At 47.7% G+C, this 22,970-nt stretch overlaps 14 protein-coding genes across 14 annotated transcripts; 6 read left to right on the top strand and 8 right to left on the bottom strand.

Annotated features, from left to right (window-relative positions):
• Positions 1–36: 36 nt before the first annotated feature.
• Positions 37–1,308, bottom strand: BJX67DRAFT_382264 (ankyrin repeat domain-containing protein; the record flags this gene model as incomplete). Its single annotated transcript, XM_071033204.1, has 1 exon — positions 37–1,308. The coding sequence occupies one exon, from the start codon at positions 1,306–1,308 to the stop codon at positions 37–39; it is 1,272 nt and encodes a 423-aa protein (XP_070885149.1).
• Positions 1,309–1,622: 314 nt separating this feature from the next.
• Positions 1,623–1,979, bottom strand: BJX67DRAFT_382265 (uncharacterized protein; the record flags this gene model as incomplete). Its single annotated transcript, XM_071033205.1, has 2 exons — positions 1,623–1,913; positions 1,965–1,979. The coding sequence occupies 2 exons, from the start codon at positions 1,977–1,979 to the stop codon at positions 1,623–1,625; spliced, it is 306 nt and encodes a 101-aa protein (XP_070885150.1).
• Positions 1,980–3,166: 1,187 nt separating this feature from the next.
• BJX67DRAFT_356705 (uncharacterized protein) lies at positions 3,167–3,689 on the top strand. Its single transcript, XM_071029415.1, has 2 exons — positions 3,167–3,196; positions 3,246–3,689. The coding sequence occupies exon 2, from the start codon at positions 3,258–3,260 to the stop codon at positions 3,450–3,452; it is 195 nt and encodes a 64-aa protein (XP_070885151.1). The 5' UTR covers positions 3,167–3,196; positions 3,246–3,257; the 3' UTR covers positions 3,453–3,689.
• Positions 3,456–6,472, bottom strand: BJX67DRAFT_388832 (patatin-like phospholipase family protein; the record flags this gene model as incomplete). The annotated part of the gene is made up of 5 exons (XM_071034413.1): positions 3,456–4,347; positions 4,403–4,429; positions 4,478–4,529; positions 4,582–4,812; positions 4,846–6,472. 5 exons carry the CDS (start codon positions 6,470–6,472, stop codon positions 3,456–3,458), a joined length of 2,829 nt encoding a protein of 942 aa, XP_070885152.1.
• Positions 6,473–6,623: 151 nt separating this feature from the next.
• On the bottom strand, positions 6,624–7,212 carry BJX67DRAFT_372815 (uncharacterized protein; the record flags this gene model as incomplete). The annotated part of the gene is made up of 2 exons (XM_071031303.1): positions 6,624–7,124; positions 7,174–7,212. The coding sequence occupies 2 exons, from the start codon at positions 7,210–7,212 to the stop codon at positions 6,624–6,626; spliced, it is 540 nt and encodes a 179-aa protein (XP_070885153.1).
• Positions 7,213–7,783: 571 nt separating this feature from the next.
• On the top strand, positions 7,784–8,286 carry BJX67DRAFT_356708 (uncharacterized protein). Its single transcript, XM_071029416.1, has 2 exons — positions 7,784–8,083; positions 8,131–8,286. The coding sequence occupies exons 1-2, from the start codon at positions 7,796–7,798 to the stop codon at positions 8,230–8,232; spliced, it is 390 nt and encodes a 129-aa protein (XP_070885154.1). The 5' UTR covers positions 7,784–7,795; the 3' UTR covers positions 8,233–8,286.
• Positions 8,287–8,522: 236 nt separating this feature from the next.
• On the top strand, positions 8,523–9,846 carry BJX67DRAFT_372816 (casein kinase family protein; the record flags this gene model as incomplete). The annotated part of the gene is made up of 2 exons (XM_071031304.1): positions 8,523–8,598; positions 8,648–9,846. 2 exons carry the CDS (start codon positions 8,523–8,525, stop codon positions 9,844–9,846), a joined length of 1,275 nt encoding a protein of 424 aa, XP_070885155.1.
• A 206-nt stretch (positions 9,847–10,052) lies between these two features.
• On the top strand, positions 10,053–10,844 carry BJX67DRAFT_382267 (uncharacterized protein; the record flags this gene model as incomplete). The annotated part of the gene is made up of 3 exons (XM_071033206.1): positions 10,053–10,075; positions 10,141–10,384; positions 10,431–10,844. 3 exons carry the CDS (start codon positions 10,053–10,055, stop codon positions 10,842–10,844), a joined length of 681 nt encoding a protein of 226 aa, XP_070885156.1.
• Positions 10,845–12,436: 1,592 nt separating this feature from the next.
• On the top strand, positions 12,437–13,069 carry BJX67DRAFT_388836 (uncharacterized protein; the record flags this gene model as incomplete). Its single annotated transcript, XM_071034414.1, has 2 exons — positions 12,437–12,822; positions 12,881–13,069. The coding sequence occupies exons 1-2, from the start codon at positions 12,538–12,540 to the stop codon at positions 13,067–13,069; spliced, it is 474 nt and encodes a 157-aa protein (XP_070885157.1). The 5' UTR covers positions 12,437–12,537.
• Positions 13,034–13,701, bottom strand: BJX67DRAFT_356712 (uncharacterized protein). Its single transcript, XM_071029417.1, has 2 exons — positions 13,607–13,701; positions 13,034–13,554 (listed from the first exon to the last, which is right to left on the bottom strand). The coding sequence occupies exons 1-2, from the start codon at positions 13,665–13,667 to the stop codon at positions 13,172–13,174; spliced, it is 444 nt and encodes a 147-aa protein (XP_070885158.1). The 5' UTR covers positions 13,668–13,701; the 3' UTR covers positions 13,034–13,171.
• Positions 13,702–17,443: 3,742 nt separating this feature from the next.
• On the bottom strand, positions 17,444–17,765 carry BJX67DRAFT_356713 (uncharacterized protein). The gene has a single exon (XM_071029418.1). The coding sequence runs from the start codon at positions 17,740–17,742 to the stop codon at positions 17,479–17,481; it is 264 nt and encodes an 87-aa protein (XP_070885159.1). The 5' UTR covers positions 17,743–17,765; the 3' UTR covers positions 17,444–17,478.
• Position 17,766: 1 nt separating this feature from the next.
• On the top strand, positions 17,767–20,038 carry BJX67DRAFT_356715 (uncharacterized protein). Its single transcript, XM_071029419.1, has 3 exons — positions 17,767–19,279; positions 19,326–19,701; positions 19,778–20,038. The coding sequence occupies exons 1-2, from the start codon at positions 18,252–18,254 to the stop codon at positions 19,687–19,689; spliced, it is 1,392 nt and encodes a 463-aa protein (XP_070885160.1). The 5' UTR covers positions 17,767–18,251; the 3' UTR covers positions 19,690–19,701; positions 19,778–20,038.
• BJX67DRAFT_148796 (uncharacterized protein) lies at positions 19,628–22,385 on the bottom strand. The gene is made up of 5 exons (XM_071024757.1): positions 21,950–22,385; positions 21,368–21,902; positions 21,169–21,312; positions 20,096–21,118; positions 19,628–20,037 (listed from the first exon to the last, which is right to left on the bottom strand). The coding sequence occupies exons 2-5, from the start codon at positions 21,848–21,850 to the stop codon at positions 19,972–19,974; spliced, it is 1,716 nt and encodes a 571-aa protein (XP_070885161.1). The 5' UTR covers positions 21,851–21,902; positions 21,950–22,385; the 3' UTR covers positions 19,628–19,971.
• Positions 22,386–22,471: 86 nt separating this feature from the next.
• On the bottom strand, positions 22,472–22,970 carry BJX67DRAFT_148829 (uncharacterized protein). The gene has a single exon (XM_071024758.1). The coding sequence runs from the start codon at positions 22,921–22,923 to the stop codon at positions 22,624–22,626; it is 300 nt and encodes a 99-aa protein (XP_070885162.1). The 5' UTR covers positions 22,924–22,970; the 3' UTR covers positions 22,472–22,623.

The raw sequence follows: 22,970 nt of genomic DNA on the forward strand, positions 1-22,970 counted from the left end.
CACCAATTAAATCAACATCCAGCCCTCCATTGCTTATTAAAACCCACTCAGCACCAAAAATAAACAGACTGCCATATGTCCTTTGTCTTCAGCATAGTCCATTGGTGTCCTGCCCATGTCATCCGGGCAGTTTGACGCACCGGCCCCTACTAACATAGCAACTCCCTCGACGAATCCAGCCTCAGCTGCAAAGTGCAGTGCAGTTTGGCCATATGCGTATTTAAAGTTGGGATCTGGTTGCAAACGTGCAAATATGCCAAGGTGGTGGTTAAAGCTTGCATGACGCAGTGCCAATAGGTCATTATACAGCACCTTAGCATCGAGCAGAGTCTGCACAATTTCAACATGGCCGTGTTTGACTGCTGTTGTGACGGCATCATATAACTGGTCCATATATCCTGGATACCCTGGAGTAACAGGTGCCCCATGCTTCAAAAGTTCATTGACGACGCCCGTGTGCCCACTCTGAATTGCGTGGAACAGGGGTGACACTCCATCCGGCCCTTCCATATCAACTGGCGTCCCCAGCTCACATAGCATTTTGGTCACCGCAGTATTCCCTGTCATGCATGCGTGCAGAAGCCTATACTCGTCTGTGGTTCGTCGAATCTCATCGGGTGCTCCGCCCAGCACTGAAAGAATTTCGCTGTCCCAAATGGGATCCTGAGTTGGGAAGAATATTCGTTTTCTAAATCTCACGGCAGTTTCAATCAAGAATTGAAGCATTGGCACATTCCCGGTTGTGTAGGCATGGTCGAAAGCATGATCTAGCTGCAGGCTTGGGTGCATATCAAGCACCATGATAGCGGTTCTCTGTTGGCCATACCTGCAAGCTGACCACAACGCATCGCGTGCTGCATTCACAGTCTCGTGTACAAAAGAAAAGGATGGGTGTGATTCTCTTGTAGCAGCTGCTGCCAGTAATAGCTTAACCACTTCTTCGTTCCGTTTCCAGTGGTATCCGAGCAAGGACGTGAATGGCACCAGCGGGCACCATTCAAGGAGTACCTCCACAAAGTCTGCAAGGCCTAAAACACAGGCCCTTCTTAATGTATCAGATACTGCTGGATGGTTGTCTGCGTATTCCCCGTATTTCAATGCGAGCTTGAGGGTTTCAATGGTGCAGGGAAAGGCGGAAGCAGAGAGAGCAAAGCAGTTTCCGGACCTCTTGTCTATGCGGTAGAGGGAGGGTCTTAGGATAAAGTATAAGTCCTTGCATGACTTCATGAGGTGGCAGACCGAGCTGATGGAGTCACACTCCTCTGCAATCTGCTGCAGGATTTTGTCTGGTAGGGAAAGAAGATGCATACTGTATTGAAATGATGGCTAGTATTGAAGAAACCTGGAGGGGAGGGATGGTTAAATAGGAGTGCTACGATACGCCTTTAGTAATCAACACTAATTTAGCGTCTTTATTCCTGTGATATAACTACTTTCAACCCAATCAACTGAAACAGTGCAATGGCGCAGCTACGCGAAGTCGGGCCCCAAAGCTATAGATGCAGGAGTACACAATGTTCACCCATGCGGCCCACTTGCAGTATTTAACCAAAAAAATACAAAACCAGATACAGAAACAGATCTAACCACGGAAAAACTGCCTGGTAGGAGGTCTACCCCGCCTACTCGACCTCCTCAACCCGCGAACCATCGATTCGGGAAACCGTCCCGTGGCGACAGTGGTGATGATGCAGAGACAATTCCAAATCTTCCCTAAGGCGCTGGTTTTCGGCGTAGAGCAAAGTATAGGCTTTGTGGAGTTTTCCATACTGCTCTCGGAGGGTGTTATACTCAGCCCAATTCTTTTTGTCAGCATTGGCGAGCGCGTTTTTGAGCCCCTCGATTTCTTGGAGATGGGCGGCCTCGCGGGAGAAGAGGCTTCGAACGAGCGACCAAGTATCAATGGGGGTGGGCTGATTCCATCACTTTAGCAACTCAAAAATGAAATAAAGTGGAGGCCGTACCTGCGGAGCCTGCATGGCTGAAGGCAAATGGGTTTGGAAAACAGTGAACTGTTTTAACTCGAGTTCAGCCGTCTATTTATATTTTACAACGGCGCTTGGATCTCTGGAAGACAACAACTATGTACGTCACATTATTGGCTACATATGTTCCCTCGCGCCTGTACCATTGCTACCACGCCATTTCATGGACTGGGAAACCTGCTGGGCATTAGACATGAGCAGAAGTACGACGGAAGAAGCATACTGTACCAAGCTATTTGGATCACTGCACAGTTGTCTCCATTTGTTTTCGAGGGCAACTTCGCTGCGTTGGCGACCGGAAGCCACAGCTCTGTCATACCCGGTCCCGATCTGCTTCCAAGACCAGAAATCTTGAGGCCAACCAATAACTGCTCTTCGATGACATTGTTGTGACCCGAGGGGAGTATGGATTCAGCCATGGCTAGCAATGTGGCGGGATAGGAGCGACCCGACGAAGATCCGTGGGTGTCTCGAACGGCCATTTGAGAATAGCCTAAACGTATTTACGCTTCCAGTCTCATCACGCATTCCCCCTGAGCGCACACTGCGGGTCTTCCCCGACATTAAACAAGAATCCATTTGACTTCGACTGTGCTCGTCCGCTCATACCAATCAAGATACAGTATTGTGTTCGCTTGTGTCTCGGTTCGTTTCCTGAAAGTCAAATGTGCCTGGTACCACACAGCCGGGACAGGATGGTGAAGTGTCGTCCAATTAAGGTATCTTATCAACACAGTGGATCATGTCAGCAAGCGCTGCTCCACAAGCTAATTTCTGAGAACCAGTCAGCGTTTACTATGTGGAGAATCCGTCGATTCGTAGACGCTGGGGCAACACAGCTCCCAGGAATCGGCGTCTCCGTGGTACTTTTTCTAAGTTATCCTTCTGTCCAGTTATGTTGGTGGCAGAGGAGGGTGGCTTCAATAGTTAATTGGATGATGGATTCTAAAGGGCAAGAACCCTGCCAGTTAGCACCCTCAAAGTCAGGAAGTAATTGCTACCTTCCGAATCCTTCGCTATCAGTTCTTTGTTGTCCTCACTCCACCGTAAGCCTGGTGACGCAAGCAATTTCCGCTGCGCCGCTTTTCTTAAGGCGAACCATCCACATTTTTCTTCCATTCCCTTCCTTTGCTTGGGTTCCTTGAGAATTATTCCACCACGACAAGCCCCTCCAAACTCCTCTTACCCAAGAGTATCATATAATACACGAGGTAAAGTCCCAGACATTTAATAAGCAATTTGCTGAAGTTCTAGACCTAGAAAGCCAACAATATGACTAAATGCCGCGAAAAGCCGAATGACGCAGTATCGCCAGAGAGAGAAATTATCGATCGTTTATCAAAACAGAACGCACAACTCCAGAATATGCTTGCCGAGTATAATTCATTGGTACGCAAGTGCATTCAGAAGCTCGACGCGATGCCAAAAAGTAGAACAGAAGAGGTGAAAGATACGAAAAGCACCTGAAAATCAAATCTCCGAGAATTTACGCTTCTTGCGCTGGGTGCTCACTCGAGTAGCGCATGTAGGGCAGTTGATATGGAGTGGAATGTCGTGGTTAGAAAGTCCAAAAGGTGCATCTAAGCCCTGTTCATCCACAACCTCATGTATGCTTTTTGGGAAAGCACTTAACCGATGTTTCTTTGTACCTAATTGGAGTGATAATGTGATCTTTTCATCCAGGTTGCGGACATAGAAGCGGACCGCAAGAGAATACTGATGGCATGAAGGGCAAATATCCACAGGTGATAAGTAAAGGCCTAGGTTCAGCTGATCTTTGAAAAAATCCTGTCGGCTTGGTTCTAGTTGAGATAGCTTGCGAATCAAAGGCTCTGGCGCACAACGGGACCGAATTGTGCCTTTGCAATGAAAGAAACCAGACCGAAACTCCGGCAAGACATCCAGTGTGAAAAAGAAGCTGGAGATTAGCAAGGTTAACACTGCCTCGCTACTGTTTTGCCAACTTGACTGGATCCGGGTCTGGTCCGATAAGTACTCCATGCACTTAGTATCGTCCATCGCCGGCAATTCGCGGAAAGAGGAGTCAAATCGGAAGTAGTGATCTTTAGCGTTTTCATCTAGCCGAGCATATTGTTCTAGCCATGGGAGGCGTCCATCAAACGTGCGTTGCACGGCCCGGTAGACTCTTGAAATCCAGCCGTCGGCTATAATGTTCCTGAAAGAAAACGGCTTAGACGACCGCAGACCCGTTCCAGTCCCAAGTGTAATGAAAACGTCGGGCTCCGCTCCGGGCCATAGATGCTTTACCTCTAATTCCGCCACCGAAGCGGGATTGTTGTATCGCGGTATCCCTCCGTCCTGGAAGGACCCAAGGCCGGGTAGATGAGTGGTGGAGAATAATCTACCGGCAAATATGTAAGTAAAACGGGCACTCGAAGCCGGATCTGGGAACATACGAAGGAGCAGCAGCCGTGGAACGGGCGCTAGCCTCGTCAGTATTCACAATGGGCTAGCAGAGGGTTAATACTTACACCTGCCAAACAAATGGCTCACTCTCGACTTCCGGTCGAAGTCTCTCGTACACTTTTTCCTGTCAGCAAGGGTTTATTCCAACCGCCCCGCGGCCAGTACAAACCTGATTCGAGTTGGCGTGGTGCAGTGCCATTGTAATTCGTAAAAATAAACTGATCACCATCGAGGGAAGTCGCGGTCACCGCCACTTTGCCCGACGATACCATGGATGCTGGAGTATCAAACAGTCGCTGTGTTGGGGTATAGTGCTCCTTCAGGACATCATCGAAGAGGGTGCTGTCGTACCGCTCATCGTGGAGCCAGGATCCAGGCCACTTCCGTCGGAGAGAAAATGCTTGCTTCGCCAACGTCCGGAACAGTAACTTACATTGCGTGATGTCTAAACAACGTAGAGTAATACTCAAAACAATCAAACCACCGGAGCTGGTGCCCACCTTCAGCTCAAAAAAATCACCAACTGGTAGATCAGGCCCCAGGATTTCCTGGAGAATCTCCAGGTGTTCCAGCGGTATGACGGCGCGAGGACCTCCTCCATCAATACTTAGAACTCGCGGGGCCGCTGTTGGCGGTTTCAGCTTGACCGTAAGGCATACCAACGCACTGCACACGACACACTGGCGAACAATGTACTCGCTCTCTGCGTGCGGTACGGGCTCCCCAAATATTTCTGTACAAGTATCACAGATGGCATGACCACACGTTGGCATATGCTCGGGTTGGCGCCGAAGACAGACCAAGCATGTCTTGTTCGACCTGTGATGAGTCCAGAACTTTTTCTGGGTTGACAAATTACGCCGATGGAGCTCCCACGACGGCGTCGAGTTCGTGGTCATTTCTTCAAAGAAACTTTTCAACTGTCCTTCAACTTTCTTGCACTGAGTTGATACAATTGCGGTACCTCTGTAGCAATGCTGAAATGCCCGACTGCATGCGTCGTGGTACAGTGTTTTGAACACCGCCGATGGAGCGAAGGGGTGTGCACGGTTTGGATAGGCATCCATTAAAATGGCGGATGCAATATATGATGCCATCTCATCGTAGGGGGCATGTTTACCCGTCTCCAAGAAGCTGATCAGATGAGATGTGAAGGCTCCGTCCAGAGGATTCCACTGCCGGGCAGCCTTTATATAATTAAAGGGTACAAATGGTTCAGTGGAAAAGTGCTGTATGGAAAGTTCGAAAAATGAGTTCAGGTGCTTGGCAGAGAACAGGACCTGCTGCTGCTCACGAATAGACCTCATGTTCCGGAGCTGCTGGGTGACCTCCTGATGCAGGCCCAGGTATCGCGCTTCTGAGGAATGCTCCCCTGGTGGCAGACGGCAGACCTGCACGTCTCCAAACACGGCGTAAAAGGGGAGGTCGCCCACATGTAGAAGGTCGTACAGAAAATCTCCTTCCTCGAGGATGTTGTGGGTAACACTTTGTGATTGTTCACCGGTGACAACGATGACCCTTGGCCGTACCACATTGGGTAGGCTAGATGCCGATCCGATCCGGGCCCAAGTGGACAGGCGCTCACGAACACCTTCCAGCCCTCCCATGTCGTCAGCGAAAATACAGAGGACATCCACATAGAGGAAGAGAAGTCGTGCCAGAACAAGGTCATATAGAGAATCAGTACTTTTTGCAAGATCTATGCCGTGAACTTGCTCCAGATGGCAAATAGCCATACTCTCGGGACTCGCTGGTAGCGGTTCACGGGTCGGGTCGCAGTCAGCAAAAAACCGCGGCTGCAACGAATGCAATGTCCGATTATCTGATCGAAGGTTAATACATCGTTGAAGACGGTGTTGGCCCCGGTAGTTGCTGCCGCATAGTTCTCTAAGGGCCTGGTCTTTCAGTCGGCGCCCGAGGCAAAACACCACTTGGGGCAACTGGGTCGACGGATCAGGCAGCTCAGCTATAACTTGGGCAAACCTTGATCCATACACCAGCTGAGGGGTGGCCTTCTCCTCCGTAAATTTAACCCAAGAGATATGATCGCACTTTGCCATGGTTGTTTATAATGGTATTTGTTGATTACTATACCCGCCACCAGCATTTAATATATATATCTCGATGGGCCACACTTTTCCCAAGCCAGCCTTCGAAATCATGCAGTGCGGCTATTCCAAACCGTGGTACGATGAATTTCGAGCCATCATACTATGGAGACTGCCGTTCCAGCCGACTGATTTGCTCATCCTTTTCCTGCAACTTTGTTCGGTACCGCTCCTCCATCTGTCTCTCGAGATCTAAGATTACATCCGTGATCTGTCGGGACCGGTCCGAGATCTTTAGTTGACTGTCTTCCTCGAGGAGCATGGTATCCACGAGCATGTCTACCAGGTGAAACTTCCGCTGTGTCCGATCCAACTCGGCCGCCATCTCCTCTGCCGTCGCTTTTTCAAGCGATAGGGCCCGTTGGATGGCAGAGCACGCAGTCTTAGACACAAGAAGTTCCCTCTCAAGGCGGGCGACCGTACTTGCCGCTTCTTGGTGTAGTCTCCTTTCAATCTCCAGCTCTTGTTGGGTTTGAATGTGGGCCACACGCTCCCAGTGGAGCTGCTCCGCGTGCAGGTTACTCTCCGCCAGGGTTGTCTTGATCATTTGGCTCGCTTGTTGGTTTACTCGTTGCAAGTAGGTCACATGAGTTTTCTGAATAACCTGGAAAGAGAATCAGCGCAAGTCCTGATATCTATAATCATGTACTCACCTCTTCGAAGTTTTCGTTGGTAGGATTCTCTTCTGTCATGACGGGCGTTTCAGTAATCCTGCGCGGGGAACAGGTGTGAAGACTGGGACAGGAGGCATGGTCTTTAAGCCAGAATTTTAGCGGCTTTTGCGGCAGATAGCAAAGAATATTTTGTAATTCTTGATTACAGTATCTAAGGAGGCTACATTAGCAGGGATGTAGTGATTGACTTCTTGAGTGGCAAATCTCCAATACCATAGAACTGCGCGATTTAGACAGGGGTTGATTGGTCCGTTGCTGAAAGTGATTGCATTGGCCAGTGTGCAACTTGTACTTTTGTTCTCTGACTAAACCGCAGCTCCCATTTTAGCTCGTGGAGGGGCTCCTTTCAATGGAGGGTCGTCTAATGGTTCTATTGGCCGACAAGCGCTAGGGCCTTGAATCCAGGCACTGAACACAGATTTGAAAACATCCCTTCTCCGATCTAGCTCGTGCAACCGCGCCAGTTGCCATGATATTCTTCCCACGTAATGCACCGCTGAGAGTTTTCTTTCCCGCCACTCCCGAACCCCTCTATTATTATAAGATGCCCCCAAATCTAAAACTTCCCAGCCCATTAGGATTACCACACTCGCAACTCACGATGGGTGGTCGGGCGTGGACACACGAAGAAGACGCTCTCCTCGTGTTTTTTGCCTCCATACCGGTGGCATCCAAGCATATTGTTTCTCTTCTTGCTTTCAAAGGATTCCCTCGTACTGAGTCTGCGGTCCGATGTCGAGCCCAATTTATTCGAGAGCGGGAAAAACTTGGACGTTCCTGGTTCTGGAATATAAATATGGTCAACCAGTGGCTAGATGGTCAAATCTTACAGCATGGTATTGAGCATTTCTTCGTGGCTACGCCACAAGAACAGAATTACATGGCCCACGTTAGTTATTCCTCCTGAGCAAGAAGTCCGCGCTGACCATCATTTAGAACCAACCAGATATTCATCTGTCTCAATATTACGATTTCCTAAACCTCCGTATAATGGCCATTAGGCAACAAATTGTGGAAATGAGTGAGGGCTTTTATTGAGTATATACCTTGCTGTATACGCTGGCTGGGGACTTTGTCTGCTATTTGTTTAGGAGCTGGAGGCTTTTTGCCTTTTTATTTTGAGGAATGCTTATCTCCGTGACTCTCGTATTTCCCATGCCTCTACGGGACCTTTTGATTGGCTGTAAATGTCAGGATAGTAGCGCCGGAATCGACATCGCAACAAAAACTGTGGCCGACTGGTGGCATCTGAGAGCCATATAAGGACGAAGTGTAGATTTCTTTCATCATATTCTTTGACCAACTAAATCTCACGACTCACACACAATATGGCATCCGAAAATACATATATTGGTCCATTCGAGATAATTGAGTGGCCTGGGGCTCCAGGAGAAGTGGGTAGCGGTAAGTAAAGACCTTTGAGGAGCGGAAATAGCGGCTGATCACGAACCAGCCCGACATCATACGACGCAAGAAACCGTCTCTCTCAAGGCAGAGTGGTGTTTTCCCTTAGCCAGGGAGATGCATAACCTCCAGGCAGCAGCTGGTGGTGTCGGAATACCGCTTTTCCATTGGTTTGGAATGGTTGGGGGGAAAGAAATTCTGATAGTAGACTCCTGTGGTCCAACGCTTGAAGACGTTTTCTCTGGATCCGGCCGATATTTCAGTATGAGGACCCTGCTTCTTCTGGCTGACCAACTGCTCTCCCGAGTGGAATTTATTCACTCCAGAAATATTGTGCATGGGAATTTAAGTCCTTTCTCATTTGCATTTGGGGGCTGCGAGTGGCAGAGTCAGCAGGTATTTCTGGTGGACTTCTGTACCGAAACGGATCCTGAACCCACTTCCCAGGACGACCTCCATGCGGTTGGGAGAATTTTATCATACTTTTATGAGCAGGCTCAGTCCTGGGAGCAATATGAGCATCAATATGAGCGTCAACAGAGCACAGGGGCTTCTATGCCTGTTCTCCGCGAATTCTTAGCGGCGATCTCTACGCGTGGACCTGTGGATTACAATTTGCTTCGAGAAATTTTCCGCAACGCATATCATGAATTGGTGACCCATCTTGGATACGCACTTGATCTGAAGGGCCCACGAGCATTGGAGTCTAGCATTCTGCCAAGGATAAGCCGACTTTCTAATCTGGAAACGACGGTTCTCTTCGATGATCTCAGCTCAACTCTCTCGTGCATCGGTCGAATCAGCGGTATGCCTGGCACAATTTTGCCATCTCGGTCTTGGGCTGGGTTAATTTCCAAGTTTGATAAGATGCTGCGCATTTACATGGTCCTTTTATGTCGAGATCGGCCATCCTGTGCAAAGGAAACACAGGTAATGGGCGCGTATCATCTTCCCAACCGATTGTGGAGAGACCTACGCTGGCTTCTTAAGCGTATTAATATTGCGCCGGAATCCGTTCGACTTGCAGTGACAGGAAAGGCTTATTACTTCTTGGCAGCGTTGTATGAGGCTGTTTCTTCTTACCGGATATATTGGGCCGAATATCTTTCGATTGTCGCTTGGGCGAAGAAGGAGTTGGAGCCAGAAAGTGGAAAGCAAGCATGGGCTCGAACAACATTCTTCTGGCAGGATGCTTTCAATAGCCTGCGGGCCACCCGGAGTGTAATTAAACGGCTGCAACAATTCTAGCCTTTCAGATTCTATAACCTTGGTCAACATTGCTTTAGTTATCGTTTAGTTCCTGCAAAGTAGGCCAACTATTTCCTAAAATCATGGCTCCGACTAAAAGCATGGTCTCCATTGAATTATGGCGTTTCATTTCCCTTAAAGCTACAACGCTCTTCGAGAGTAAGAATATAGGTACAGCCAAAAAATACACCATCACCTGGACGATAATGCCTCAATTTATCGCCACATGGTACGCAAGGAGGAGACAATTGTGAGGTATTCACTCCGTGATGGACTCATAACTAACGGATTTAGGGAGATCAAAGATTACGATATCGATGATATGGCTGTCCGAATCTCAACTCGGACAGCCCGCAAATTAGGTCTCCTTCAGGCCCAATTTGTTTGGGTACATTACAATAAGACGAGGCGCCCATTTTTTCTCAGGCTTGGTGAAGGGGTTGAAGATAATACGGTTTATATGAGTTTTACAGCTCAAAGCAATCTTTCTGCTCAAGCCGGGGGCCATGTATATCTCCGCAGCGCAACACTACCCACTGTAAGTCTCTTTTACTCGGGCTCAGAGAGATTCATTGACCTTCAAGGTGGACTCGATTACCCTATATCCTCTTGCTGGTACAGCAACTCTAGAGGGGAACTTAGTGTCAGACTACGTGGGGCCATATTTTAGTCGCGGCATACATCCTGTTCATCTAAATGATTTTATTGCCATTGGTTCGGACCTCCGATTCTGTGTGGTTGCCATGGAGCGGAATGAGTTTGGGTTAGTCACCCCGGAAACACAAATCACTCTAGTAAGGGGATTTGGACAGGATGCTCCAGATTACAACTCTATTGGCGATGCAGTAGAGTGTGCCCTTGAGCTTCGCAGGAACATTGACTACATCACGCCAGCATGGTGTGCCGAGTCCCTAGCGGAGTTTGCGAGGGGGTTCCAGAGGCTGGTAGATTTGCTTCAGGCTCCACCATTATATGAAAAGGCAATTTCAGACAATTAGTGAATGAGACTTTTTGTCAAAGCAGCTTTTCTTCGTAGCCATAAAATAGGCGATTCGTACTATGGCCATGCTGCTACCCACACCGAGGCCTCCACTATCATGAATCATGGCTCAGTGGAACCATGGCATCCCCAATTTTAACCCTTCCATATAAATGCATCTTACTTTGTTTATTCTCCTTGAGGATAATGAAGTTTCTGTATCTCTCTATCACATCAGTATGATTTCATATCGCTTTTTCTTTCTTGTATTCGCAATCTGCACGGTTTCTACAACTATCAAGTAAGTGTCTTATCAAAATTGGGAGAAAGAATTACATCTTGACTCGAGATCAGTGTCGATCAGACAGTCACCATTGAGTCTGGCGCAATGGAGAACCCAGTAATGCACCGCGTGTCAGTCGGCCTCCAGGGCAGCCCAGCTTTCGTCCCAAATAGCTTGAACGCCAATATTGGTGATCAAATCTTGTTCGAATTCCATGATCTAAACCATACCTTGACTCAGTCGAGCCTCGAGAAGCCCTGTTCTCCAGTTGGTGAATTTGATACCGGATTCAATCAATTCAACCCTCAGGACCGTGATGATCTTGTTGTGAGCCTCACGGTAAACTCCCTAGAGCCACAATGGTTCTTCTGCAAACAGAGCTGGCCATTACCTTACTGCCATGCAGGCATGGTATTTGCGCTAAATCCAGGTGATCATATGGGAACTTTCCTACATAACGCCAGGAGAGATGGCAGCGCACAAGCTTCTATTTCAACCGAAGAGTCTGAGATCTCCAGCTCTGATTTTTCAACTACCCCTTCCCACCACGCCAGCACCATCTCGACTCCTACAACATCCAGTACGCCATACACTCTATCCAAACTGTCTGGGGTCTCTAGCCCTGATTTTTCTTCGACTACCCCTCCCTACCACAGCCCCAATCCTCCTAGAAAGTCTGTCACAGCCTCCACCCCGGTCAAAGCATCTGGAAACGCAAGCCCCTTCCTTTCTACGACAAGTCCTTCAACTTTTAGCACAACCTTCATCCCATCAATCTCCCAGAATGATATTGCTCATACCCCAGTGATTGTTACCCCAGTCACAATCATAACTGTAACCCAGACAGTTGGTTGTACTGGAGCAGCCAACTTAGTGTCTCTCAGGCGCTCTAACTCCACATCTGAATTCTCCTCTGGCGGAAATTTGCCATTCTTTGTCCCCATTGCTCCCAGTTTGGCTACTTTGTTTTCTTTGATATTGATGGTTCTGGCAATGTAACCTGGAAGCCTTTCCCTACTCGATGTTGTTTCCTCCTAGCGATGTTGCGAAACAGAAGTCACGCGGTTAGACGTGGCCTGTCCTCTGTGGTTTTCACTGTTTCACGAGAATGAATATAGTTAGTCGCAAACTTAAGATAATATTATTAAATTGTTGATACTTCTAAATTCAGAACACTTCGCGCCGTAGTGACAGTGTAACCCCGGCGGAGTCGGGGTAGAACCGCGCGGCTAGGCGATCAAATCAGCAGTCGGATATTTATATTACGCGAGGTCATGATCATCGCGCGGTTCAAAAATAGCATGGCCGCCATGAAAAAATAAAATCTTTTGGCAAAGTATGGCCTTCACCCCCAGCTTGATTCATATAAAAAGTCTCTTCCGTGCTCCATGGCTGTTAGATCTCAGCTATTCGACTTGTCTCTATCAAGATGCCACTTTATCATCCTACCTCCTGGAGGGAGAAACGCCTCGCCAAAGGTCGCTTCTCGGATCCTAAGAAAAAGGCCAAAGCCGATCGCGAGAGATTCCGTCGCAACAAATGGGCGTGCTTCAAACGGTTGAACGATCTTTACCTAGACGGCCTGGATGTTGGCCGAGAACGACGTATTTACGTCTTGGTTTCGAGCAAAGCCAAGGGCCATAGTGGCTCGATCCAGTACACCACGTATAACTCACATCCCAACGAAGAATGGGTGCCGGCTCCTGATGCTGTGGTGAGTAATATAACATCATCACTCAAAGAAGAGTAGCGACCTAATGCAAGTACAACAGACAGAGAACTGGCCACAGACTGAAGAGTGGAAACCAACGGATTTTGAGGGGAAGGCGAAGAAAAACCACCATATGGAGAGTGGAAATACTCCGCGAGAGGGCCAATATCGATTCCACATTTCCGCACCACCGAAACTAAAGCTTCCTTTGACGCCTGTTTTGGCCCAGTTCTCGTGGGGAAATATATAGACTGTCATCTAACTATTGCTTGGTTTCAGATTGAATTGGGTTTACATATTGCCAAGGATCAGGCTCAGAAATCAGACAACACTATATACTCATATTCCGTCCCTATTTCTTCATCCGAACCCCTTGCAGCATGTACCCATTAGCGGGACAATCCAACTGACACGTACTGAGGCATCCGGTGAAGAAGTAGAAGCCTTTCGCAGCAAGAACTTGGCCCTTGTAAAACCCCGGAAGGGGCTCCAAACATCGGGGACAGGGAATTGAAAAGCTATGGCTTTCCCACCGCTGAGATTCAGCACTCGGGAGCGATTTGGAAATGGTGTCATGCACGTGGTCGGCGCAACATTTTGAACAAAACCCATGCCCGCACCCGAGAACTACCTCTATGGGGCTTCCGCAAGGGAGACATAGATAAGTTCTCCAGGGCATCGCGTGCTGTGCCCTCTTATCATGGGAAATTGAGGTCTCTTTTTCTCTTGTAGCCGCTATAAAGCCGTTAATTAGGAAAATTCCTTCAGATCAGCCAAAGTGGGATACCGTTCTCAGACCCATATCCACCTGGTGAATCGCCGGCTGTAGGAGGTTGTCCCCCCGGCATAAAGTAGATAGTGGTGGCACTTGTGAAGTTGAAAGTATAAGACATTGTAAAAAAAAAGCTCTTTCTTCTTTATCATCTATGGCGGGCGAGGGGGGTTAAAAGGCACTCAGGGGCCGGGAGGCAGCATATGTGGGTGGACACCAACTGCACCAGAATCGGGTGGCCTAGATTTGTTTTTGGAAAGTCCGTATTGGCTCGTTGCGCGGCCCTTAATGATGGAGGGTAACTAAACTAGGGGATCCACCCTACTCCAGAACACTGCGATTACCCAGTGCTGGAAATTGAAGGGACCCTGGAAGTCGGGGTATCATCATAAAAGTCAGAATATGATAATGAGCTAAAGGTAAGATTGAAACCGGGGCCAAACTATGGCCCTGGATATAATTTAAATATGTAACTACCCATGTGTTTGTTCTTTTCTTCTCTATCCCCTCTCTCTTGAAAAATGGATCCTCAATTCGGTGAAGATGATATTGAGCAGCTGCTTCAGTCACTCGATAATATCCCTCCGGGTAACTTGCCTCAAGATGGATTGTACCCTTTCACTTTTCATGATGTGTCATCCTCTTACTCCGAGTTGCCTACCTTTCTTGACAACGATTCTGTCAACACGCCGAAAGCCAGCAGTGATACCTGGAATAAGAAGATTGAAGAGCTGGAGGATCAGTACTAATATCCTTTTTACTCTTAGCTTCAAGATTCTAACAATTTACAGAAATAAGGCAATTCTGAGGTTGATAAAAGATCTGAGAACATACCTGAGCAGCGTCCAAGCATGGATGGAGCAGGTTTCAGAAGTGCTACAACAACGGCTGGGCGAGACAATTGAATCGGCGGCGGGGCCAGGGTCTAAAGCATGATAGCCTGGTGTACAGTAGTTTGTGAAATCAGCTTCAAATGTCCTACACTCGGTATTATCCAATTAGTGCCGGAGAAATCCCAAGTTCCAAGACCATTTTATTTAAAGCGTTGATCCTATATCCGTGAGGATCCAACACTTCCCTGCAGTTGTAGTAGCCGGCTAAAACCATACCAAGTGTTTCTCGGAGACTTGGAGGCGGGAGTAAACTTTAATGTGCTGTTTTGCAGTCGAGAGCAACCCCAAAAATGAAAGTCATGATACGCATCCGTAAAGTGAGGAAGCAAGCGCCTTCTTCAATTTATCTCATCTTTATAATTAACACTTTATTACCTGCTTCCTGACTTTGAGGATGCTAAATCTCGGAACCTGTTGAGTTCACGCTGTTGGAGTCGACGTTATACTTCCGCGGCGGATTAGCTCGGGGATCGGCGGCGGGGAGTCGGTACGGCATAAGGTGGATCATAAAATTGTCGCTAGCCATGGTGGCCAGTTATGCTATTAACTTTGAACTTTATTTCACTTTTATTTTATTTTATTTTATTTTTGAAGGAGGGTACGCGCCGCCGATTGCGCCGCCACCTGCATCACTCACAGAACGCCTTAACAATAGACTGATAAAGAGACAGATAGGCAAACCTTGATTCAGAGAGGAAACAAACTAAATAAAGAGAATTTAAGCGCCTATGAGTTCAGACCCCTCGCCATATAACTAAGACAACAGCAGCCAGTCTACCCGCACTGTTCTCCAACTGTGAAAATACCCTTATTCAAATTTATGTTCTCTACAGTCTACCATGCGTTTAAGCCAAATTATTACCGTGGCCTGCTGTACACTTCTCCTTTCGACTTCTTATTCCACCGCCACTTTGCTTCCGATCGAATTAAGAATACCGTTTCTTAACTCTGACCAGGTGGTCCTCACCGACACCTCGCATGATGAAGAAATATCGGGCTCTGATGGCCCAAAAGTTATTGGAGGAGGCTCCTCTAATTACTGCGCCAATACCAGCTGCTCCTTGGCTGATGAGAAATGCTGTAACGACATCTGCATTCCTAAGACCCACGATTGTTGTTCACCAAGTGAATACTGCTTTCCAGGCGACTACTGCTTCTTCTATGAAGGCGAGGTTCGGTGCTGCCCACAAGGGATGAGTTGTGTTCAGATTAGCGGAGAGGCGGTCTTTGAACAGATGATTTATTGGTATGAGATATCTGCCCTGGAGGAGGACTATGAAGAAGATTGGTATCTGTCCGTGACGGAGGTGACGACTAGCATTACTGTCACAGCATCCTATACAGAGGAAGCTAGTGTTGCGTACTCCAGTCTGAGTTTGGCTGCTCTCGATGCAGGACGTATGCCAAGGAGCATGGATATGATACCCACGCGAACTATTACGAAGCACGCAGCTCCAACATCTTGAACTTTGCAGTCTTTCTGACCTTGTGGGCTATGTCTTGTCGAGTGCGATTGGATATATCTTGTATGATGTAGCTAGTCCTTTCGAATATCAGCCACACATATGTTTTGTAAGGGCCGCCTGTCGTAGATGTAGTCAATAAATTTCTTAAATATTCTTCAAGACTATTCGTAACGCATATAAGTAACGAGATACAATCAATCCAACCCTCATGGAGAATGAAAAGGCGACAGTATAAATCTGTAACACAGTATAGTGCAGGTGCTGCCTACTCAACCTCCTCGATCCGAGAGCCGATGAAATCAGGGCTTTCTTCCTGGTAATGGCAGTGGCAGGGGCAATTTTGACGAAACTTGAGGGCTTCCAAATCGCGCTTAAGGCGCTGATGGTCAGCGTAGAGCGAAGAATAGGTGCGGTGAAGTTTCTCATAATGCTCTTGGAGGGTGTTGTACGCCGTTCGTTCATGGTGGTTTTTTTTGCTGGCATCGGAGAGTCCATTTTCCAGTTGTTGAATCCGTTGGATATGGTATTGTTCGCGCGAGAAGAGGGTCCGAACAAGAGACCATGTGTCAAGGGTTTCAGGATTATTCTATATGATGAGTATCTAGAAAGAAATACCTCTCGGGTATATACCTGTTGTGCTTGCATAGCTTCTCTTTGTGGGTGTGAAGACATATGGGGTGTTAGAAAGTGAGGTTGATCTTTCTGTCCTGTTTCCCATGCCCTTATATATTGCACAGAAAGTGCTTGGCACAAAATGGAAGATAATAACTATATTTAGAGTGACTATATATATCATACTGATTGGATGTTTGATACCCACTAGCTGAAGCATTTGACTCGCCCGTTGCCAACTCATGATGAGTCCGTGGGCGTCTAACATACATCAAAACGGATCAATTATTATATAGTAATAGATAAGTAAAGCAGAAGATCCGTGGGTGCCTTGAGGGACCCAAAGATAAACAAGGAGGGGAGTCTTGGTGGAGATATTCGTGGGCGCTTGCTTAACCCCGATTTGAGGGATAAATACGTGGGCGTCTTGAAATGACCAAAAATAAAGAGAGAAAAAGGGATCTGGATATTGTAAAAATGTAAAAAGAGCAGCTGCTCCTTGGTAGGCATAAATACGACCGGTGGACGACCCAGTGATGGACGCTTTTATCGGCTGGGAAAATGGAGAAATACCCGACTTCCCTGATTTTTCTGACTCGAGCTTTGTGACTCACTACCGTACTTGTTGATTCGTGGAACAGTGCAAGGATAGTAGAAGATCCTGGACGGGGTTGAAATTTGTCTCCTATTTCGTGGTGAGTTGGAATTGTTTTGGAAGTATAATGTGGCAGGTGCCAGACTACCGGGATTGGTGGCTTGAAATGTAGTCCAATTAAGCTGTTCAGGAACCACCTGGAGTGACATCAGAAGAGCCGCGCCACGAGCCGCTCCATGAGCCCCCCACCCTCCCCTACATGGGCCACCTCCCCCAGCCAATCAGAGAAGAGAGCCAACCCAGGCGAGAATCAGGAAGAAATCAACCTCTCACCCAGAAAAGTCGCATTCTCCCGAGGCAGGGGCCGTGGTTGACTCCCGTGATGGTGGCACTCTTGACCTCACTCTCCCACCCCAACACTTGCTCTGCATGATGCTCGAGTCCCCAAGACGCGAAAGGATAAGCCGAAGGCCAACACCCAGGAACTTGTTGGGTAAGACTATGCCCCCTCTGTTGAAGAATTTCCGGAAGTGTCCAGAAACAGCTGGTACTCCAAACGTGCATATATATCAGTCTATCATCCATTTCCAGCGTGTTGCTTATGTTTAACTCCTCTACAACAAATTCTGTTTCGCCGCTGTCCGGAAGGGAATTGTTATTGCTGCTCGATTTCAGAGCATGGCGCCGAAGTCGCTTGAGCCGCTCTCTTGTTCCCGAATGCCAAGACTGCTGACGTGGCCTTCTGCGGTTCTGCGTCTGCCACTCATCCCTGTGGGTGTTGAATCAATCTTGATTGGAGATTGGGAACAACACAGCCCCTGGTCGAATGTTTTTCCGGGTTCCGTGTCTTGGTGACACCGTGTCGGTCTGGGCGACACCGCGTTGGTCAGGATGACACCGTGTCGTTCTAGGTGACACCGTGTCGGTCCGTCGAGGTCATATCTCTCTGCCTTCCTCCCTCTTGTTCACTTCGAAGGCCCTTCGTGAAACTTGGACCGCTTCCTTTCCTGTGAACTGGTTTGTCTATTGGAACTTCTTACTGTCTGCACATGGCTGTCTAACCTGATATTCTCCTACCAGGCGCAACGGAGCCCATGATACCCGAACACCCCGAAGCCACCCCCCTGGAGAATCCACATCGGCCGCCAGTATCGATGGACGTGACGATGGTGGGCGATGACCCAGAACCAACCTCCTTACCTATTGAGAAAGGGGGCCGGAAGCGCCCCTGGTCGACACTTGGGAAGCAGACACGGAAAAGGCACAAGGAACTCGAAGTCCGAAGCATTCGTCAACCAGCTCCCTACGATCTTGACTTCAACACCTTTGGTAATGCGGCGATCGAAGATTTGCGCACCTTTATTCGGACGTTGGACAAGAGCGCGCACTGGGCAGTTACTCGGTCTCGAATTATAGAGAACCTTCAAAAGGAGGAGCCTCGAGGTGTCCTACCATTGCTTCTTAAAATATATAATACCCCGTTTGATGAAGATGTGATTACAGTTACCAACTCCAGGTCTTTGAAAGCATACCTTGAGCAGCAATTTCCAAAGCCACTTCTCTTCCAATCAACTCGTGATTCACGTATTGGGGCCGGGCTACTATCATGGGAGGACTTTTGGGATTTCCTGCGGAAGGATCCTCAAAAGACGATCGATGTCTACGATTATTCCATTGTTGTGGAAGCGGAACGGACTGTCAGGCGGCGCATTGAAGATGTTATCAAGCACTGGGAACAACCACGGGATTCTCGAACAGCATTAAATTGTCTCGATATTGAGAACAGGCTTGCACAATGCTGTCCGCTGCCAATTGTTGATGCTGATCTGCATGGTCGAACTTTGCAACACGGGGAACTTACAGTTGGGAAAGCAAACTCGAGTTGGGGTAATGCCCGGAAGGAGTTTTGCATTCTTAGCACAGACAAGGCTATATCTGTCATCCATGCCGATACTGCTGCTCAGTTAACTTTCTTATATGTTATCCATGGACGGAAGGTTATCTATTTTCCTCGGAGGATTGATCTAAATGCCGCTCGCTTACTTGCGCGAGTTGGCTCCGAGTACATAAAGGGATACGATGGAGGTTGGGCCAAAGTTGAGCTGAAAGCAGGTGATCTATTGTAAGTGAAGAGCATTATTGGAAATTAAAGCACTAACATTTCAAAGTGTTATGCCACCATCTTGTCCTCATGCGGTATATACACCAGATGACTGTCTACTCGTTGGAGGTCACTTTTATACATCAGCTCACCTACCCCGGACTCTTGAAGCACTTAGGCTCCAAGAGGAGAATCCTCAGATATCCAATGAAGACTTGGAGAACAAACATTACGAGGTGCTCACGCGAATTTTTAACAAATTTGACGAAATTGGAACAGCAGATGAGATCAAGCAGGCCTGGGCAGCCTGCCAAATCTTCCTTGACTCACGTTCAAGACCTAAACTTCCAGAAAAACGCAAGGATTTTATAAAGGCCTTGATAGAGTTTAGTAAAAGGGTGGATAAGAGTTTTGAAAACGAGCCAGAATAGCTACCAGCAAGAGTAAGTTAGCAGCTTCCCTCATACTTTCCCAGCGTTCAGGTGCACAAGGTAACGATTAACAGAGAAAAATATTCAGAATAAAAGATTTAGTATTATATAGGCATGCCATGGATTCCTCTTTCTCTTCTGGTGACGAGTACGAGGGAAGGATTTGGGCCGATTACTCAGGTTCTTCGAGAAATTATTACAGAGCCTTTTCGCAAACCCTTTCAAGCCTGTAGGAAGCCAGCTCGTCCTGGTTGCAGTTACTGGTCGGCTGTACTGCCATTGTCATATTCTTGTTGATCCTCCCACGCTTATCATAGACCAGTAGCCCCGAGGTCCGTGAATGAATTCCTTTTTATTACTCCACTTCAGTATTCGTATCATCAAATCCTATACAAGACAAACGTACCGATTTGTGTGAGAGGGTTCCCTGAACAGTGTTCCACCATCCGGATGAACGCCTTTCCCTCCCCGTATTTTGCACGAACCAATCATAAATATCCCGAGTGGATATTTTTCCGCCCAGATTTTCAAAACAACGATATAGATCTCCAGTAATAGTATTGAGCTGTTGCTCCTTGTCTTGCACGAGCTGGCAGTTGTGTAAAGTGACAGCATGCTTGCTCAAATCCCCCTCATAACGTTTATCATAGTCCAAAGCTGAATCAGTGGCGACGTTGGTTTTCAGGCCGGTCTCCTCATTTGGGTTCCCTTCAGTTGAAGAAGGAGGTATCAAAGTAGTTTCAACAACAGCATTCCGGGGGGTCGGATATTTAACCACTGGGGCCTTCGAAACATTTTCTTCACATTCTAAGACACTCAGTAGTGCCAAGCTCTGGCCAATACCCATTCTCTCTCCAATTATTTGGAGGCAACCTTTTACCCACGTCCTTGTCCTGCTCTCCGTCCTAGCTGCAAGGAATAAGGGCCAAAGAATATTCAAGCCTCGAAGGGGATACCAGTCAAAGCAGACAAATTCCGGGTTCTTGATGGCCTCTTTGCTAAAGTGGAATCGGACGCTGGAGCAAATATCGAAAGCGGGTTTCTGGAATTCTGCGCGAAATGAATCGGATGCACAGTTGGTTGACAGAATCTCGTACACACGGATCCTTGCGCATCGATATTGATTTATTGCATGGCACGCCCACATATCATGGTAAATGTGGTTCTGGTCGCTGTAAAAAGAGCCTGGTGGGAGCGTTTCATTCCACTCTAATAGCTCCACCAGTATTGATAATGCTTCCAGCTTGATCATGGCTGACTCTTGGACCTTTTTCTCGTTTATGTCTGTCTGTAGATGAGACAGTCTCCCGATAATGCATATCAAGCGATCACAATATGTGTCAGGCTCATGCTGCAGACTGGAAGTAATTTGTAGAGGTTCCATTACATAGTCTGCCACACGTTGTCCTAGCAGCGAACTTTGGGAGATCTACTCAAGGTCAATTGAGTTAGGTTGAATGAAAGGATAGAAGAACATACGATGCAGAATTTTAGCCGAACAATAAGTGTCAGGTCTTCTTTATCCCGAATCTCCTCCCCGTTTCGCTGACGCATTAAGGCTACCACAGTATCAAAGTGGATCAAGCTTCGCTGCATATCTTCCAAGGATCCGCAGGTGACCATCTATTATCCAAATTAGCCACATAAAACCCGCTGGAGGTACGGCAAGCATCGTTACATCATTAATAGCCAGGACATATACTGCTCTCATGGTTGAATTTGCCCTAGGCTCCGTTGCAATAGCCGTATTCAGAAGGCTTAATGTGCGGCCATATGCGCACTTGGAGATATATCTCAAAGAGTCGCTTTGATGAATGCGTCCAAGTACGGCTGTGACCAGCGAAACAACGCTGCCTTTCATTGCTAGGTTGGCATGGGCAAAGTCTATTGGGAATACCCTTTCCCAGCTGGAGAATATCTGAGACCCTTGCCCAAGATTTGTTCGCCCCATAATCGCACAAGAAGTCTTCCTTCCAGCCTTGTTGGGCGTGGAAATATTATTGCCGGACTGATGCTGGTATTCGGGTGTCCATTTGAAGAATTGAGGGTATACGCACTTTTGGCGTGATAGGCGACAGGCTGAGCACGGGGGTCCATCGCGTGGACAACGCCTCCGCCTTCTGCGGCAGTGCTCACAGGAGCGGGCGGATGGTTTGAACATTTTACTAGCAGTTTTGTTTCGATCGTCTGAAATAGTGTCGATTTTGATGTCCCTAGGCTGGCTATTAGCGGAGAAAAGAACCATATACGAATTACTTGCGTATTCAGAGGCGTTCACTTCGATCTGTGTCAATGAACAATAGGTTGGCGAGTAGTTTAACTGTTGGGTGGACAGTGTGCTTGGTGTTCACTGATGGACGAGGGCTGCAAGACTGTTTGGGAGGCGTTTTGAGACAAGGGTCGAGAAGAGGTATGATCGAGCTGAAGAAGGCAGGCAAGATCAAGCATAAGATCGTGGAGAGAATAGTTCGAGGCTGAAAATGGGCCGGCAGACTCTTTGTAAGGTAGCAGATTGCAAAAGCAGGTAAGATATAGGTCACGATCAGGAAGAAAAAACACCCTTGCCATGAAAGGTTCCGATTCTTGGGTAAAAGAGAATAAAGTAGTGGACACACTAAAAGGAAGGGAATCCAGGTAAGATATAGGATCCAGAAGGCTCCTCCAATATGTTCCCATGTTATGGCCATGGATCCAGGAAGAGAATGTCCATGCTTTAGGAGGGGAAGAGGCAGGCCTTTTAAGTAGAAGAGATACCGGCTAATGCCCTAGCCAGAATGAGGGAAATAAAACAAAAAGAAAAATAGGCCAAAATGTCTTCGTACTTTTAGATTAATTCCAAAAACAGCCTGGCCTTTCCGTCCAGCTTATCAAAAACTCATACTAAGGTGTGGTCCATCTGCCCTGTTTACCATATAACCTTGGTGACCTTCTAGCTTAGGTGTTTAAGACCCAGCTGATAGCGGTTTTTGGAACCAGGCTTTGATAGTGGCGTAGCATGTGCCGGCAGTAGTCTTGCTCATTACCCAGGATTTTAAGGTCTTCTTCCACGCGTGCTAGTCTGCCCTGTATTTTTTTTATTTCCCTCTGTATCTCCTCCTGCCTCTGCCTCTCCTCCCTCTCCCTCTTCTCCCTCTCCCTCTTCTCCCTCTCCCTCTTCTCCCTCTCCCTCTTCTCCCTCTCCCTCTTCCTCTCTATCTCTATATTCTTCTTCTTCTTCTTCTTTTCGCGGGGCATCCGAGATGCCTTTCGCTTGTTCGAATCCGACAAGCCCAAGTTGGCCG

Source organism: Aspergillus lucknowensis (genome assembly GCF_044049455.1).
Source record: "Aspergillus lucknowensis strain CBS 449.75 chromosome Unknown BJX67scaffold_27, whole genome shotgun sequence".
NCBI lineage: Eukaryota > Fungi > Ascomycota > Eurotiomycetes > Eurotiales > Aspergillaceae > Aspergillus > Aspergillus lucknowensis.